A 16,824-nucleotide genomic window follows, 5' to 3' on the forward strand; every position below is an offset into this window, starting at 1 on the left:
AATTGTTTTTGAATGAAAGAAAAGTCCTTCTAACTTGGGAATTTACTCCTCCCATAAATCTAAAACGGTGCATTCCTGAATGAAAAAAAGTGAATAAGAGGCATCAAAATCACAGCAGCTGCCAAATCTAAGTAAACATGCAAAACACCATAATTGATTTTAAGGTTCATGAAATTTTATTGGATGAACAACACATCTTCTGATAAGGACTTAAAGTACTTCCATACTAAGAATCAGTCACATGGCTCATAAATGTTTGTTTAATGATATCAAAAGCCTTCAACACACTCTTTAATTGTTGGCTTTAGCAATGATTTAGCAGTTTACCCACTGAGAATCAACAATGAACGTCACAAATACTTTTCAGTTTTTACTGACAGAAGGCCCTGGGCTCTACTTGTTACCTTTAGTAACCCACCCTCAGAGCAAAGAAAGCACACAAAACTTACTGCTTAAACATAGGAAGGGAATTGATTTCCCTTTGCTTAATACTGGCATTCACTAACATTAGCAAAGTTCTAGCGATTTATATTAAGACCTAAGAAATGTATGGGCTTTTCTATAGTACTGTGTGAAAAAAAGTTTAGAGTATAATGGTGAGATTGTTATTGTTTCTATTGACGCAACTTTTTATCAGCCACAGCAAGACCCACAGCTGTGTTCAGCTGCTTGCCCTTAACAATTCCCCAGACTACATGATCACTGAGGCCCAAGATCTGCGCAGTGGCCAATGCTGCACCATCAGGATTGAGAGCAGTGGTACAACCCAAACCAGAGGGCAGGCGTAGAGAAGACCAGATGTCCTGTGCACCCCACTGGGACGATGGTGGTGGACAGTTGATCACTGGGAATGCTGAATTGCCAGACAAAACCGGTCCAAGGCCATTACTACGTCCAGCAACTGCAATGATGACAACTGGGATGCCCTGACCTTCATACCACTGCAGGACTTGCAGGGCATCTTCAGTACCCTTGTGTGCAGAGCAGATGCGAAGATCAGTGGGAATGCCAAATTCCTTTAGCGATGACTCAATCTTCTTACAATGATCCACGTCACTTGGGGAGCCCATGAAAATGACAGCATGCCCTGGATGATGTTGGTTAAGTTTCTGCACTTCACCTGCAACCCATTGGTAATTCTTTTTGACCTGTTCCAGTGCTTCTGGTGTCACCTCAGGTAGATTTCTGTACACTTGCTTGTCTCGCATAAGACGCTTGTCACCAGATGGCCAAATCCTCCAGGAGTCATTGTCTATGACATCAGCAAGAAGAAGATCACCTGTCTTGCGATCGATCCCAAACTCAATCTTCATGTCAACTAGAGCTACATCTACAGTTGCCCAGGCTCTTTCAATGATTTCAAAGACAGTGACAGCTGTTTCACCCATCACATTCAGCTCATGTTTGCCAATCTTCCTTCCACCTGCAGTGAGTTCTGCCTCCACGCACTCCTCATATGTCCAAAATGGATCGTGCTGAGCGTCATCTTTAAAAAACATTTCCAACTTGACAGGAGCAAATCTGTATCCTTCCTTGACCCCAGGGTACCTCTTCAGGAAAGAACCTGTGGCGATACGGCGAGTCACCACTTCAAGTGGGATCATATCACAGTTAATCCCAATGAAGGCTTCATCATTGTGCTTCTTCACAAAATGGGTCTTGATGCCACAGGTGCTAAGCAGCTCAAAGATAGCAGATGTAGTGACAGTGCTGAATTTTGCCTTGCCAGCTAAGTCGTTTTTTCTTGTGCTATCGAATGCCGTGATTTTGTCCTTTGATTTCAGTAGCACATGATTACCATCTGGTGAGTCTGGTAATTCATAGATGATCTTAGTTTTACCTTGGTTGAGCTCTTTTCCAATCTTGATTTCTACAAAGGTTACCAAAAAACAACATTTAGTATTTTAAATTTACAAAGTAACTTTTAAAAAATATAGATATATATATAACTAATAGCTGCACTACAACAGCTATGTGCTGTAAAAATGCTCGAATGCATCATTGGGCATTAGCATAGAAAGGACCCCATAACTTGCTTAAGAAAAATAACAGAAACAATATGCAATATGCAATATGCTTCTGAAAAGCTCCACTTCCAAAATGCACTTAGTTCACTTTGAAACATACTGCCAACATTCTCAACTTTCTCCTCTGTAAGGAGAGTTTTTGGATAGCTCTAATTTTGGGTGGACAATTGATTCAAATTGGTGTAGATTGTAGGCCTGGCCTGGATGAAAAGGTTGCAGTCTCATGATTTATCCTGTAGAATATGAACACATCCCTGGCAATGAAATGAAAATATTATTTTTCCTTACCACATGGATTAACACGATGTTCATTAGTTGGCAAAGATTTGAAAAGGGGTGACTGTGTTGACAATACATGATTTGACCTCTTTCAGGAATAATTTATCGAGATCACGTATAAAAATAAAACATAATAGAAACACTTCAAATGTTGTGCAAATAAGCACACAGCGGGCAAAAGGAGTTTTGGTTTGGGGCAAGCGAACGTGACTTGTCTCAGCTTCAATTGGTGATTGCACAATCTGCACATCACAGACATAACTAATCAAACCAAAATTTATGTACGCTTGCCATTTCGTCCGACAATGCAATTTTACACTAAAAAACAGTGCATCTCAGTACAGTCTGAAAATCTGGCATCTAATTTCATCGCTGGGGGCAAAAAAAAGGCGAATCAACCCCCCAAAAAAGTTAACTTCTTAACATTCTGATGGCGAGGTAGCACATGGTGTTAGCAGCTGTTTGTGCAGTACAGCAGTTTTGTACAATAGCCACAATCCTCGCAAAAATATTTTCCATTTGCTTTATAAAAATGGCACGAGTCGACTACAAAAAAAATTGGTTTAAACTTGTTAAGTAACACTCGTGGCCAGGCGATTACATCTTCTTTGATACGCATGGTGGATACAAGCAAATTTAGAAGCCATGACATCCACTAAATCGAAAAAATAAAAACTTCAGGAGTCAATCGCTCAGTATTTTTTGACTTACATCAACCCTAGATTATTAGCTTTCGATAGACTTACCTGAGGCTGGTTTCTCGTCTGCCATTGTTGGAGAAAACTCCTGAAGATCGCAACTATAGACGCTTTCCTTCGAATTTTTCAGCAAAAGCACGTGGAGCTCATCTCTGCCGAGGAAGCATGTGATTCAGTCAGAGCCAATCATAAGGTGTGAATTTCCGCGGTATTATGGAATATCCAATCAGAACCATTACAATCCTATTGCCGCCAACTCAAATTGTAATTATCTTTCTGGGTTTTTCAGGGTCTTTCAGACAATCATGGGCGATTACATCAAATCTTTTCATTCGCCAGACGAGTTTCGTTCTTGAACTTAGTTTCGTTGACTAGATCGACAACACAGGAGAAAAAATGGGATCTTTTTTCATCTCTCCACTTATATAACTCCTCTACAAGCTTGTGGTATTCGTGGTTTTGTGTCGATCAAGTAAGGAAGAACTTGACTAATAATGGCGTCCATTGAGACAGGCTTAACGCATGCTTGCGGCGTTTTCGCTTGTGTAAGAGCCGAAGGAGTTACTTCAGAGGAAGTTGATGTCGCCAGTATGATTTCTCTCGGTCTAGTTTCACTTCAACATCGGTAAGTTCGATTATTTTGATTTTAGATGCCTAAGTTAAAGCGAGGAATAGTTCGGCCGGCCTTTAATCAATACAACTTTACATATTGATGATGCATGCGACTAAAGTTCGTCAGACAATGCTGATTAAATTTTTTTTGAGTCCTTGAATAAAGCATTAGCCTTGGTAGATTCAGTTGGAAGACCTCGCCATTTTTAGACGAGAAACTGATCGTTTTTTAGAAGGATGAGCTGAAAATGAAATTCCATTTCCGTTTCTTCTTTTTGTGATCAGCACATTAGCACCTTGGATTGAGAAGTGCTAACCTGTTGTGGGTTCTAATATTTCTGGCAATAGAAAAGTTGCGGGTTTACCACAAAGAAGGGAACTCCAATCCTGATGATTCTATTATCTCAAAATTTAAAATTATCACTTCCAAACACCGGCGTCTCATCACATGGCAACGAATCATTAAGGAAATGAAATAATAATGAATTTGTCATGCGTTATATTTGATGTTTAAAATGTTTGAGTTGTAAATGTGTGGTGACTATTATTAATATTGATCAACCTTAATTTTGTATCGTGTAAATATGTGTGATATTCAACTATTATTTGTGTTACCTCCCTGGATTGTGTGATCTAGTTGGGTAACTACCACATTGACAAATTTTTTATGATTATGACTGTGAATGTAATAATTATTATCAGGGTCTTTGTGTTGTTTGATAATTTGTGTTGTGTTGTTGGATTATTTGCTCTGCTGAAGGACTAATTCTGAAAGTGTCAGCCTTAAAGACTCTCAGCTAGCTAGTTTACACTTTAAACTCAGTTGGTAAAATCAAATTATGCTGCAATACCCCTCACCGATACAGCACAACAGTCTTTTAGAAACTTACTGCCTTGTTTCACCTATAAGTTGGTTTCTCTGAATATTCTATCACCATAAATTACCTACTCATAACCTACTTATGAATAAAACTGTATGTCCAGGGATTGTCAAAAACCAGAGGCTGGGTCAGACTTTGCCAGTGCACAATGTTCTCAAGACCATTACCTGTTGTTATTATTTATTTATTTTTTTTAACCCAAACATAAGGGAAGGTGTGTTGTTGCCATTTCACATCCTCAACACTTGCTACCCTTCTCTTGGGCCAATACTTTTCAACTTATGGTTGCTGTAGAAATGTTATATCAAAAAAATACTAGAATATGTAGATGACTGAATGAATGTATCTGGAATTGTGTTTTCTTACTCAAGGGGCCAAGAAAGTTGTGGAATAGTGACAAATGATGGCAAAAAGTTCCATCAGCATAAAGGAATGGGACTAGTGAACCAGGTCTTCCAGGAACAGCACATAAAATCCCTCCCAGGATATATGGGTATTGGACACACACGCTACTCAACTGCAGGGGCATCAGAACTCCTAAACTGTCAACCATTTGTAGTAGACACAATTCATGGACGTATGGCTGTTGGACACAATGGGGAACTGGTGAATGCTAAAGCATTGCGAAAAAAGGTTCTCCTCAATGGAACTGGTCTATCAACAGGAAGTGACAGCGAAGTAATTACACAGCTGTTGACGGCTACACCTCCATGTGGAGAACCTGATGGTCCAAACTGGCCTGGAAGAATTTACGAAATGATGCAACTCACACAGCTGGCTTACTCGCTTGTCATCATGACCCAAGACTGCATATATGCTGTCAGGGACCCTCATGGAAATCGACCACTGTGTATTGGTAAACTGATGAATTTGAATAGTAGCCCACAGATGGCACGTCTTGGTGGAGAAATTATCCAGAATGGAGAGATTCATGATGAAAACTGTACACTAGGTTGGGTGGTGTCTTCAGAATCCTGTGGTTTCCACTCGTTTGGGGCTTCTATGTGCAGAGAAATCAAGCCTGGTGAAATTGTGGAGTTAACAGCAAAAGGTTTTGAGTCAAAGAGAATTGTTCCACTTCAAAACCCAGAAAAACCACCATCATTCTGCATTTTTGAGTATGTGTACTTTGCACGACCAGACAGCATGTTTGAGGGACAGATGGTCTATGGTGTGCGCCAGGAATGTGGCAGGCAGCTAGCTCTAGAAGCCCCTGTGGAAGCAGAGCTAGTCAGCACTGTACCAGAGTCAGCCACTCCTGCAGCATTGGGTTACTCCTTACAGACTGGCATACCTTATGTTGAGGTACTCACCAAAAATCGTTATGTGGGACGGACATTTATACAGCCTAGTGACAGGCTTCGGAAGCTTGGTGTTGCCAGGAAATTTGGACCACTGTCAATGAATTTCAAGGGAAAGAGGGTTGTGCTGATTGACGATTCCATTGTAAGGGGAAACACAATGGGCCCTATAATCAAACTCTTGAAACAGGCAGGAGCTAGAGAGGTGAGTCATGTGCCATAGCCTTTTTTAACTGTCATGAATTTGAACCATAAAAGTAGCTCAAGAGCAAATATATTAGAAGATTCAAGATCTGTTTGTAAACAGGAAGCAACAAAATTTCACATATGACAATTAATGAAGGAGTGAATTGAAAAAATGTAGGTGCAAAAGGTATTAGTTCCTCTCTTAACCCTTTAACTCCCACATCAAAATTGTAATTCTCCTCACTCCCAACCATACAATTATTATAATTTTAGTTCAGAGAATTTAGTATTGGATCAACTAATTATCCCCAAATTTATATTTTTCTTCACTCTCATCACTTATCTGGTTGATATTGTGTTGATATTGTAAGGAGAAATTCTGTCTTGGTCACTTATGGGAGTTACAGGGTTAAGCAACGTGGCTCACGCCACTGGTGATGATGCAAGTCCATCGCAAGTTACTTGACCAGCATTTTGTCAGGTTTCCTTGACAGTGAGATGGAACAATTAACCCTTTACACCTTAGCATCAGTATGCATACTGTTCTCCATTTTCAAGGAGAATTTGTTTAACAATCAAGAGCTTCTTTAGTTGGTGATCATTTCCATTATTCTCATGACCTCAATGGTTTTGTCAGGGGTGAAACTGATAAAAGAAATTAGGTGAAATTAAAAATCAACATTCTCGGGTGTTAAAGGGTTAGTGCTTTTGGAGAGGTGTTGTGAGACTCAAATATCTTTCCCAAGAGTGCAACACAATGATATGACTAGGCGTAGGCCCCAGTATCTCAACCAGGAGTCCAGAACTTAACCCATGTGCAGTGGTGTGGCTCACAAGCAACACATACTCAATTTATAATTCCCCTACTATCTGCAGTAATTAGATATGTAATCATTCTACCTGGGAAAAGTAGCTATTTCAAAAATTCTTTATCCAACAGAAATCAAGATGATATATTATCAAATTCTTTAAACCAAATTACTCCCCTATTTTACACTAGGTTCATATCCGTGTGGCATCACCACCAGTCAAGTATCCCTGTTACATGGGAATCAACATTCCAACAAAGGAAGAACTGATTGCAAATAAGATGCATGCAGAGGAACTAGCAGAACATTTGGGAGCTGACAGTTTGGTTTACTTGAGTTTAGATGGCCTTGAGACAGCTGTGCGCTCTGGTATAGTCAATCCTGCTGGTGAGAAAATTGGACACTGTACAGCTTGCTTGAGTGGACAGTATCCAGTTGATGTGCTGGATTGGTGAATAATGCCTAGAGCAGAAATATATTAGTGCAACCAAGCTCTGTCTGAAGCTTGTATAAGTTATTGAGTGTTTTTCTACCAAGATACCCTGATTAGGGGGTCAAACCTTGAATAAGGCTGATAGGGTGAACACCAAATCACTTACTGTACTAGAAGCAAGAGAATATATTCAACATAAAGCCAATCTTAAAGTCACCATGAACTGCAGACTAGCTAACAACAAACTGAACCATTGATATATAAATACCTAGCTAAAAGCCAAATGTTAATGATAACTCTCAGCAATAGTTGGTTAATTGTAGACAGTTCCTCTCTGCAAGGCTAATGCTGTTAAAAGCCAAACTGCTAACGCAACCTTTTTGGCTGTGACTCGGGCTTGGAAGAGACAGTTAAAATATTTTATCAGTTAACAGCCTTGTAGCAGGAATTTTGTGGAAACCTAGTCCTGGATTACTTTGTATGAGCAGTGTAATCTATTCCTTTATATCAGTATTTTTGATGCCCAAGGAAAGAAAAATGTGAGTTCAATTTACAAAGATGTATCACTATTTGGAAAGAGAGTTCCTGAGTGTGAAAACCAGACAGTTTAAATTCCTCCCATAATGATATTTTTAAATTTTAAGAGAGATTGTTTTAGAAAAGATTGAGATACTAATTCAAGAACAATCTTCCAGTAACTCTAAAGCTGCACTTAACTCAGCTTCTTATCAAAAGTGTAAGATTTCTATTTTTTTTTCTTTTTCTTGATAAGGGTCAGGTTTTGAGTTATGTTTTGAAGTTATCTGAGTGGTTTAAAAAAGTGTGTTTTTCTGATGAATGAGTAAGAATTCTTGGGAAAAACCTGCTGGTTTTAAATTCCTCCTGGCTCAACCTTGCTCACATGTAGTCAAGTAGTTGCCTTTTTATTTTTAAGTTTACTGATTTTAGTTCAAAACCATAAACATGGAGAGTTAGTGTGGCTATGTTTTCAACATCCAATCATACAAAACGAGGTCATGTAATGAGTGTCCATACATAACCTTGTACACAGGAAATTTCTACCAACTTTTTGGAACTTATGTCACAAAAAATATATTGGTAGAGATTTCTATTAACCTTAAATTATTTTTTTTGTTTTAAGAAACATTTTGTGGTGTGAATCTTCAGATTCTAATTTCCCAATTTAATTGTAGTGTTTTGAAATAAAGGAGTGATACATTTAATGCAATATATTGTTATTATTTGCAAGCAGTGCTTGGAACCACTTCTTTAAAGTTCCATAGTTATCGAGTCTTGATCCTTCATTCTCCTATGTCAAAGGGAACTGGATTGAGTAATCAACAGGTTTAAAAATCCAGTTGAATAATTAATACTGTAATGAAGGATGCTATTCATCTTCTTAAGAATAGGTGGAGAAAATCTGACGAGCCAAGAGGAATCAAACCCTAGTTGTTGTAATTGACATTTGCAGTGTACACAAGTAACATTGCCATCACATAACACTTCACATCTTTGGACACAAAATTAATGGGTTCACACTGACTCGAGATTTCCAATTATCCTGACTTCTTTTTTAAAAAAGGTAAATTTTGCTTGACTCAAATTAAAACTCCTCGACTCTTCCCCAAATTCTTGCCCACTGTAAAAGAGGTTTTAGTTTGTTTTCCCAGCTAAGGGAGGTTAGTATAAATTTATTTTATAGAAATCTTCAAAGTAGGAACCCAATAAGCCCAGGGAAGGGAAGTGAGTTTAAATTAATTTTTAAAATATATAGGCAGTACAAACCCAATCAGCCTTGATCACAGAGGCAGACCATAGAGAAAACTAATTTTACAGTAAGTTAATCCAATAATTTTACAAACACTCTCTCCCTTCTCACCCCCAACTGTATGGAATTCTACAAGTCCCTTGCTGAAGAGGATAATTGAGTAACAGGAAACAAATCGTATTGTTCCTGGAATTTCATCTATCACCACTTGCCAAATTGATGTAATTGCAAATTTAACACACTCTCCTTACTAAATCTTTGCTCCACTCAGTGACAAGAAATAAAGAACTTCCCACAATATCAATAAATTTAAAGGCAGAAGGGTGGCAAGAAGAAAGAAATCTGAGGATATTTTTGATTTAGAACCAAATTCTCCCAACTAAAGTTAAAGTATGACATTCAGTGGGGAAAACTGATATTTGGGTCTTAGTGAAAGGATTAGTACCCTGCCTTTTATTTTGATGGGATTTTACACCTGATCTCCCCCACTGAAGTGCACCACTCAAAATGAGCTGACCAGCCAGTTGACAATCACACTGGTATTGGGTATGAAGGCTTTCACAGCTTTTCTTTGAATGGAATCAGTTGTGAATCTAGTCAATAGTAAACAAGGGTATTCATCTTTCTCAACTACCAGATGTAACACAAGGATGTAATCCCCAACTTCAAATAAGCAAATGTAAAAATGGAATAAATACCATCACCACCAAAATATCAACTCAAATGAAAATAAAATAGCCTTTATTCAATTTGCATTTTCTCAGGCAAATCACCTTTAGTTAAGATCATATTATTCTGCTTAGCAGCACTCTCAATATTGACAACTTATTCAATAATTTTTATCCACAATTAAATACATGAATCTCTCCCTTCTTATACTATTTTCTTACCACATGGCAATTTCAAGACTATCTTGTCAAATAACGTCAAATTGAAGGTCAAAGAATTCCTTCTTATGTCCATGGATATCACTTTCATCATTGACTGTTGAATACAACATGTGACCTAATTTCTAGCTTAGTCATTGAAAGTAGTTTTCTGTACAAAAATAACATTCTCATTATTCACTTTGTACAGTTACTCCTCAAAACATTTACAACCTTGGTAGGTTTCATACTTATACATATAAATAAAAGCTCTTCATCTACAAGTCTGTTGCAATTATCACAAATTTTCAAGAAATTAGAAAATTATTAACTAGTAGTGAGGTAAGTTAGTGTTAACTGAGTTGAAAACATATATTGGCCACCATAAAGAGTAAAAAAACTGACGTTTCGAGCCCTTCGTAAGAGCGATAGGTGGCCAATTTACGTTTTCAACTCAATTTAAAACTAAATTACCTGCTATACTCTTGCTGCACCACAGTTTCTTTAGAAACTTACCCCCTTTATTAGTAGTGAGAGGTATTGAGTACAACAGAGCAGTATCCACAATGGTATCACTAAGAAATTTAAGAAACCATGAATGCAGTAACAACAGGTTTAATGAGCATAGATAAAAACTTAACAGATTTAATTTCTATCCTCTGCTAAAAGATATTCCCCTGCTAATTCTGACCAAAAAGAGCAATAAGAGTTAAAGAAATTCATGTTTCCCTGTTCAGGGTCAAATACAGTACTTTCTTACTGTAAGAAGAAAAAAACGTAGCACTGCCATTGCCATCAAACTTCCTTTAACTTGCTTTTCTTAATACAGACATCTTTGCACCAAGACTTGAGTGTACAAAAGGCACTCTGTCATATTGCCAACAAGCCATCAGGTTACACACAAACTACATTGGCTACCCTGTGCAACGCTCAGTTTAAGTCTCTGATATTATTTTAGATGGTACATTATCTTGAGGGAAACTCAGCTTTATCTACCTTTCTGCCATCCTTCTACAAAGCTTTTTGTACATTTTATAGAGCTGCTTTCTGGTCTCTCACTCTTCACAACTTCATGATTAAATTATTCTTTTTCCTCTTCCTGCGATAGATTTGAGGACTCTGCATGATACTGAATTACAGCTTCGTCTTTGATAAATTCTCCATTTAAATTCTCAATCTTTTCATCATCAGTTCTATTTATTTCCTCCTGTTCACTGAAAAAGATCTCAAAATTTAAGCTCTTTGGTCTTTGTTTCACATGTGAGCTGTGTCTATCTGGATAGCAATGATGAACAGGGTGATTTTCCTTGACTGCTGGTGACAAGTCCTGGTAACTCTCACCAACCGCAAGTTTCCTCCCATCTTGTAGAGATTTACTGAGTTTCTCTAGGGCATTAACCTAAAGCAAAACAAAAAAAACAATTATTAGTCAAATCACTCCCAGATCACACTCATGCAGAAAAAATTGAAAACACTTGTGATAACTTTTAATCACTGATTAATACAGCAGTCCATCACTGACAAAGGCTTGTGGTGTATTAATATTAGTGCCCCAATTGTCTTCCCAGGGGACATTTCCCTCTCCATTATGATCTCCAGCTATTGTCTCTATAATAATCTTACACTGCAAAAGTTGGAAACACCATTGCTGCTTCAGCAGGGTATGGCAACTTATGCCAATTGATGCAATTACCACACAAAATTGACAAGTATATCACCTCAGTTGACCTTAATTCATTCAAAGCTGGATTGTGATTAGAAAAAGTGATTGAGGTAGGTATGCGCTGTCTTAGGAAAATAAACCTTCCTCCTCTCAATATTTGGTACCTTCATAACCTTACACATCTCTTTTTGATTGTAGGGTCTGAGAGATGACTGGGATTGCATAATCACTACACACCTGAATGATCAATGATTTTGGTGTGAGAGGTTACCAACCAATCTCTGAATTTACAACTTGTGACAACTTGTTCAGAAGTTTTGACACAGAGAAGAAACATATTAAGTTATTGAGAGGATATTCTACAGCTTCACTGGTTACTAACAATGCTTTTGTTTACTGCGTAAAGTTAAGAACTTTCTTTAAAGTCGGTGTACTGTATGTGTATTGTTGACTTGCTTTTACCCTAATTCAATTTCGTTTTAACCAGCACAAAAGTTAAGTTATCTTTCAAAAAGAACAACAAGTTTACCACAACAACCATCACAAAAAGACAACCACACAAACCCAAAAACCAAACAAAAAAACAAACACACATGAAATTCCTTTTAAAAAGTTGTCAAAATATTTGAATTAATTTTACTGTAGATTATAATTTTTTAATTTTTTTTATAAATTTTATCAAGTTATTAATACAAAAAAAAAATATCAAAACTCACCTTTGGTATTAATACCTTACCTTAATAAATTAAAATCTTGAACTTGAAGGACAGATGAGCTGGATTAGATTTGTGAACATTTTGTGAAAATTAGCATGATCATGGAAGAATCCTTAGAGACATCTTTAACAGATTGAAGTAAATACCAGTAGTTTATTTCCCCTAAAGATAATTCTTAGTTGGTGATTTAGTAACAGAAGAAAATTTAATTTGCAGAGTAGTGTCATCTCACTTGTTTAGGAACAAATAGCTACCAATTAAGAATGCTACACTACAATTTAGATGAATGATTTATCAAGTCCTTTTCTTAATTTCAATCATAGTTGATTGAGATATATTATTGTTCAAGTCAGAGCAGTTATGTCAACTACAGATATCCCTGATTAAGTCATAGAAGATGGATTTAAGAATGACAAAGGTACCAAAGTTTAATAAATTTTCAGTAATGTTTATGTATCAGTTAGCTTGGTCTTTCATCAGTTTAAACCTAGAATTCTTTTACTAAGAGGAAGCTTTCACTCTTTCTACCTGATTACTCCATACAAAATGGATTCGTCAAAAAAGGAGTTTCAATTAGTTTCAGTTATGTTTAATGAATCATTAATTTTCTGTCTTTTGGTTATCAACATGAATGTTTTTAAATAAGTTACTTAGAAAAAAGATTGCTCTTTTATAGTGTTGCTTCCTTAAAATTTAGGAAAGAGTGGGTCAAAAAAAAGGAAGTTGAATGACTTTCACTTGCCTTTAAAATTCTAAATTCTCATTTCTAATAATTTATATAAGTTTATTTTCAAAAGGTTATCTTGGTTTTATTACAAAAATAGAAATGAAAATATTACAGGAATAAATAAACAAGGAGGGCTACTACAAAAATTATGTTTAATATTTATATATATGTCAGTGTTTTATTTCTTCCTTTATATAAAATTATAAGCAATGTAATTAACAACGGCAATTCAATCATTTTGTTTGCTGCTTGACTCATTTAAATGTTACTATCTTTTTTAAAAAGTTTTTAAAATTAAATTTTAGCCAAGCTTAAACCTTTTATTGCATTGAATCATTCTTTAAATTGTAATTTAGAATTTTTAACTCTCACATTACAGGTAAGATTATCAGAAAATGTCTGTGCAACATGGTTATCTAGCATTATAACCTAAATTTCATTGGTGGTTGTCTAAGAACTTTACATTTTCCTTGTGCAGTGGGTGGGTTCCCAATGGTACCATTTTTTGCCTTTCTCTGTGGACTCTGTGGAGTTGGGGACCCACCAGGGCTCTTGGCCTGACCTAATGGTCTCTTCCATACAGGAACATAATTAGCAGGGGTTCTCACAGAGGGTCTCTTTTGGGGAGTGTTAGTTTTCACACTCTTCAATTGTTCTGGTTCATCCATAATGATGTTGAGAGAGTCTGTGGCTTTGTGAAAATCCTTTCTAATAATGTTCCTTGATAAAGGTGAAAGGGCTTTTCTTCTGACATGGTCCTTTTGTGGACCCTTGCTCCTGGGGTTCTCCCTTCCTTTCTGTGCAACAAAAACAAGTGAGAAATCAGTTACCAGAAGAGCAGAAATGTGTGGAGTTCCTCTCTACAATGCACACTCTTGTAGCCATATTTAAAAAAAATGCATGGTACCATTTAAAATGTCCATCAATGGCATTTGGAAAAAGGAAGTCACCCCAAAAAATATATTCTACAATGAAGCAAATTGAGAAAATGCAAAGATGGGGCCACCTGAGAAACTTTGAGATAGTCTTCAATAAAAAGGAAACAAAAAAATTATTTTTTTTTATAACACTGAGTAAAAGCACCAATTTCAAGTATCCACAAGTTTTTCCTGCTAAGATAAAGGTTTGTCCAACTTTATTAATTCATAATAGGAATAAAGGAAATTGGCATTTTCAGGTTTAATACTTTACACAAAGAACATCAATCTCTGATTTAATTTTATGGTAAATGCATTTTTATGAAAATGGCAGATTAAATCGTACTCAAACCAATATTTACAGTCAGCTCAAATAAAAAGAAGTTTGAAAAAGGATTAAGAGGAAGATGATTTAAAAAAGATTTATTTCAAAATAGCATTTTAGTTACAGCAGTATCAAGTTAATTAACCCATGCAATCAGCGTCTTCTTTTAGAGACAAAACCTATGTAAAGTTAAAAATCCGAGCCCCAGATGGGATTTGAACCCACGACCCTCCGTGATCTAGTCGGATGCTCTAACCACTGAGCTACTAGAGACTCTATGGTGAGCAAGGGTCAATTTATGGGTCTTGACTGGAACTGCATCACGCGGTTACAAACCTATGTAATTCTGTAATTCCAAGTAACTGGTAATTTCCTAAGCTTATCTGTACATTTAGTTTCCTATGGAACATTTCAATACCAACTTAACTTTTTTATAAGAAATTATCCTTACTTGTTCGTTCAGAGGGCCATCATGCCTGCTACTTAGATACCAGTAATAATTCATCACCCATGTTTCATTAACCCTTAGTTTACACCCTAACATCAGTATGCATATTCTCCCTACTGTTCTCTATACATTTCCAAAGGCCCTGACAAGGAGAATTTGTTTAAAAAAAATCAAGAGCTTCTTTAGTTGGTGATCATTTCTTTTATTCTTGTTACCTTAATGTTTCATTGAGGGGTGATTTTCCAAGGAGAAACTAGATGCTAGTCACTCTCAGAGGTTTAAGGGCTAAGTATCAAAATTTATAAAAGGAATTACAAGACAAGTGTGAGTTAACTTTTCCCTCTGCAACAAAGATCAGAGCTGAAGATGAAAAGTCTTCTTTTTCATTGTTTGCATTTTGTTTTCATGAAACTGTACAGCAGTATACCCACCTACCAAGGGTTACATGAAGATGATTTAAGATCTCCATCTACAAAATTGACATGCATTTATTGTATTTTTTTGAGAGACAATTTAAATTTATTTCCTATGTTAGATTTTTTCCATCATTAAATTTACCTTATGCTTACAAATCAACATCTCAATAATAATACTTCTATTTAATTTTATTTATCAAAAATACCTACCTTATAACTCAATTACCCAATACAAAAAAATGCCAAATACTACTCCATTTTGTAAAACAACTCATAGCTGTAACCAGAAATTATTTTGTCGTCAAAAATCATTACAAACTTGCTACTTTTCATTTAAAGTCATACAAATTCAAAACCTTGATATCATTCTCTAAATGCAAATTTTTTTCACCAAACCTTTCAAAACTAGTCTATAATTTACAATTACCTTCTGCTTTTTCTGTACATTTACGTTTTTTAAAATCAAATACAAAAAAATTGATGCTACTAATCAAAACCTTTTCAACTTTGCTCAAAGTGATATTATTGCCTTGATTCTGTTATAAATAACCTTACAAATTTAATTCAGTACCAAAGAAATGCTTATTTGATAAGTAAGTTGATAATAAAGACATAGGCTTTAGAACCTTTAAGGGTTTACATGATTTACATGTTGGTTAATTAATGTTACCCTAGACTTCAACAGCAACATTTGCTCCTTTTGAAAGGCTCATTTTAAGTCTTTTGAGTTCCTCAGTTAAGTTAACTAAACCACTCTTCTTTTTCTCTGACTGATCAGGTATCTTTGTTTCCAAACTGTCCTGAGTTTGTTCAGCAGAAGCTGAGTCAAGACTGAGGTTGGCTTTTTCCCCTTTAGAGCCAACCACATTCTCATCTATGAGTGCTGGCTTGAGAACAAGATCTCTTTCAACAAATTGCCACAAGTTAACAGAATCCGTTTTTGTAATTTGGGGTATGTTGAACTTGTCAATTGGAGTTCCATCTTTGTGTTCCACCCTTGCACTATGGGACCTTTTCCTCTGTCTAACTCCACAGTCTTCACAGGAATCATGAATTCTGTGATCACTATTTAAACTAAGGCTATCATTCTGTAATGATGGACTGCGCTTTGTCTTCAAATCAGGCTTTCGCCTGTTTTCAGACCAGCCAAAGCTGTGCTTTGCTTGTTGTGGAAGTACACTTTGTTCACTAACAGCATTAAGAACTAAATCAGAAATCTCAAGCTGAGTTTTTGGACTGTGAATATCAGGACTGCTCACATGCCTATAAGGCAAATCCCCACCAGTTAAACTTTCTATATTTTGCCATGCATTTTCGTAAAAGTGTAATCTACTGTCAGACCCATGATGCACGTCATGAGCACTGCTAGGTTGTGAAGGCATGTTGAGAACTTCGTCAGAGAAAACAACTTTCTTTGACTCAATGAGCCTCTGGTTGTCTGTCTGAAAAGACCTCCTCTTTGAATTGGACTGAGCTTTCTTTGAGAAATAGTTTACCGTTTGTACAGCGATGGCAGCTCCTCTTAGTCTTCTTCTTGGATCAAAATTTCTTGTAATTTCCATTTTCAGATTATTATGAATGTCCTTATCTCCTGTTGTATGACCCTGCACAATCAAAGGAAATTAACCTTCAGTCGTGCTGCATTAATTTTGTAGATGTTGATAAACACACCGTTTTTTGGAAAAACATACATCTACACCTCTTGTAACCAATGTTAACCTTCACTTGGCCACAAAGAGCTACAAAGTTATA

General features: G+C 36.4%; 3 protein-coding genes across 8 annotated transcripts in view; 1 reads left to right on the top strand and 2 right to left on the bottom strand.

The window, feature by feature from the left end:
* Window positions 1-151: 151 nt before the first annotated feature.
* Window positions 152-3,152, bottom strand: LOC113666335 (multifunctional protein ADE2). The gene is made up of 2 exons (XM_027182110.2): window positions 3,053-3,152; window positions 152-1,870 (listed from the first exon to the last, which is right to left on the bottom strand). Exons 1-2 carry the CDS (start codon window positions 3,075-3,077, stop codon window positions 615-617), a joined length of 1,281 nt encoding a protein of 426 aa, XP_027037911.2. The 5' UTR covers window positions 3,078-3,152; the 3' UTR covers window positions 152-614.
* Window positions 3,066-8,454, top strand: LOC113666334 (amidophosphoribosyltransferase). The gene is made up of 4 exons (XM_027182109.2): window positions 3,066-3,197; window positions 3,294-3,629; window positions 4,869-6,003; window positions 6,985-8,454. The coding sequence occupies exons 2-4, from the start codon at window positions 3,499-3,501 to the stop codon at window positions 7,246-7,248; spliced, it is 1,530 nt and encodes a 509-aa protein (XP_027037910.2). The 5' UTR covers window positions 3,066-3,197; window positions 3,294-3,498; the 3' UTR covers window positions 7,249-8,454.
* A 1,259-nt stretch (window positions 8,455-9,713) lies between these two features.
* Window positions 9,714-16,824, bottom strand: part of LOC113666341 (serine/threonine-protein kinase DCLK1) — a 31,702-nt gene continuing 24,591 nt past the window's right edge. For 2 of the 6 annotated variants that reach the window (XM_089190813.1, XM_027182118.2), the window contains 3 exons: window positions 16,569-16,676; window positions 13,430-13,763; window positions 9,714-11,259 (listed from right to left, as the gene is read on the bottom strand). In XM_089190813.1, the coding sequence (XP_089046939.1) occupies window positions 11,255-11,259; window positions 13,430-13,763; window positions 16,569-16,676 (447 nt within the window). In that variant the 3' untranslated portion in view covers window positions 9,714-11,254. Of the gene's footprint in view, window positions 11,260-13,429; window positions 13,764-14,291; window positions 14,388-14,544; window positions 16,677-16,824 lie in introns of those variants that run through there. The other 4 variants (XM_089190814.1, XM_027182119.2, XM_089190812.1 and 1 more) reach the window with 2 other exon arrangements.

Source organism: Pocillopora damicornis, chromosome 13 (assembly GCF_964200805.1).
Source record: "Pocillopora damicornis chromosome 13, jaPocDami1.2, whole genome shotgun sequence".
Classification (NCBI taxonomy): Eukaryota; Metazoa; Cnidaria; class Anthozoa; order Scleractinia; family Pocilloporidae; genus Pocillopora; species Pocillopora damicornis.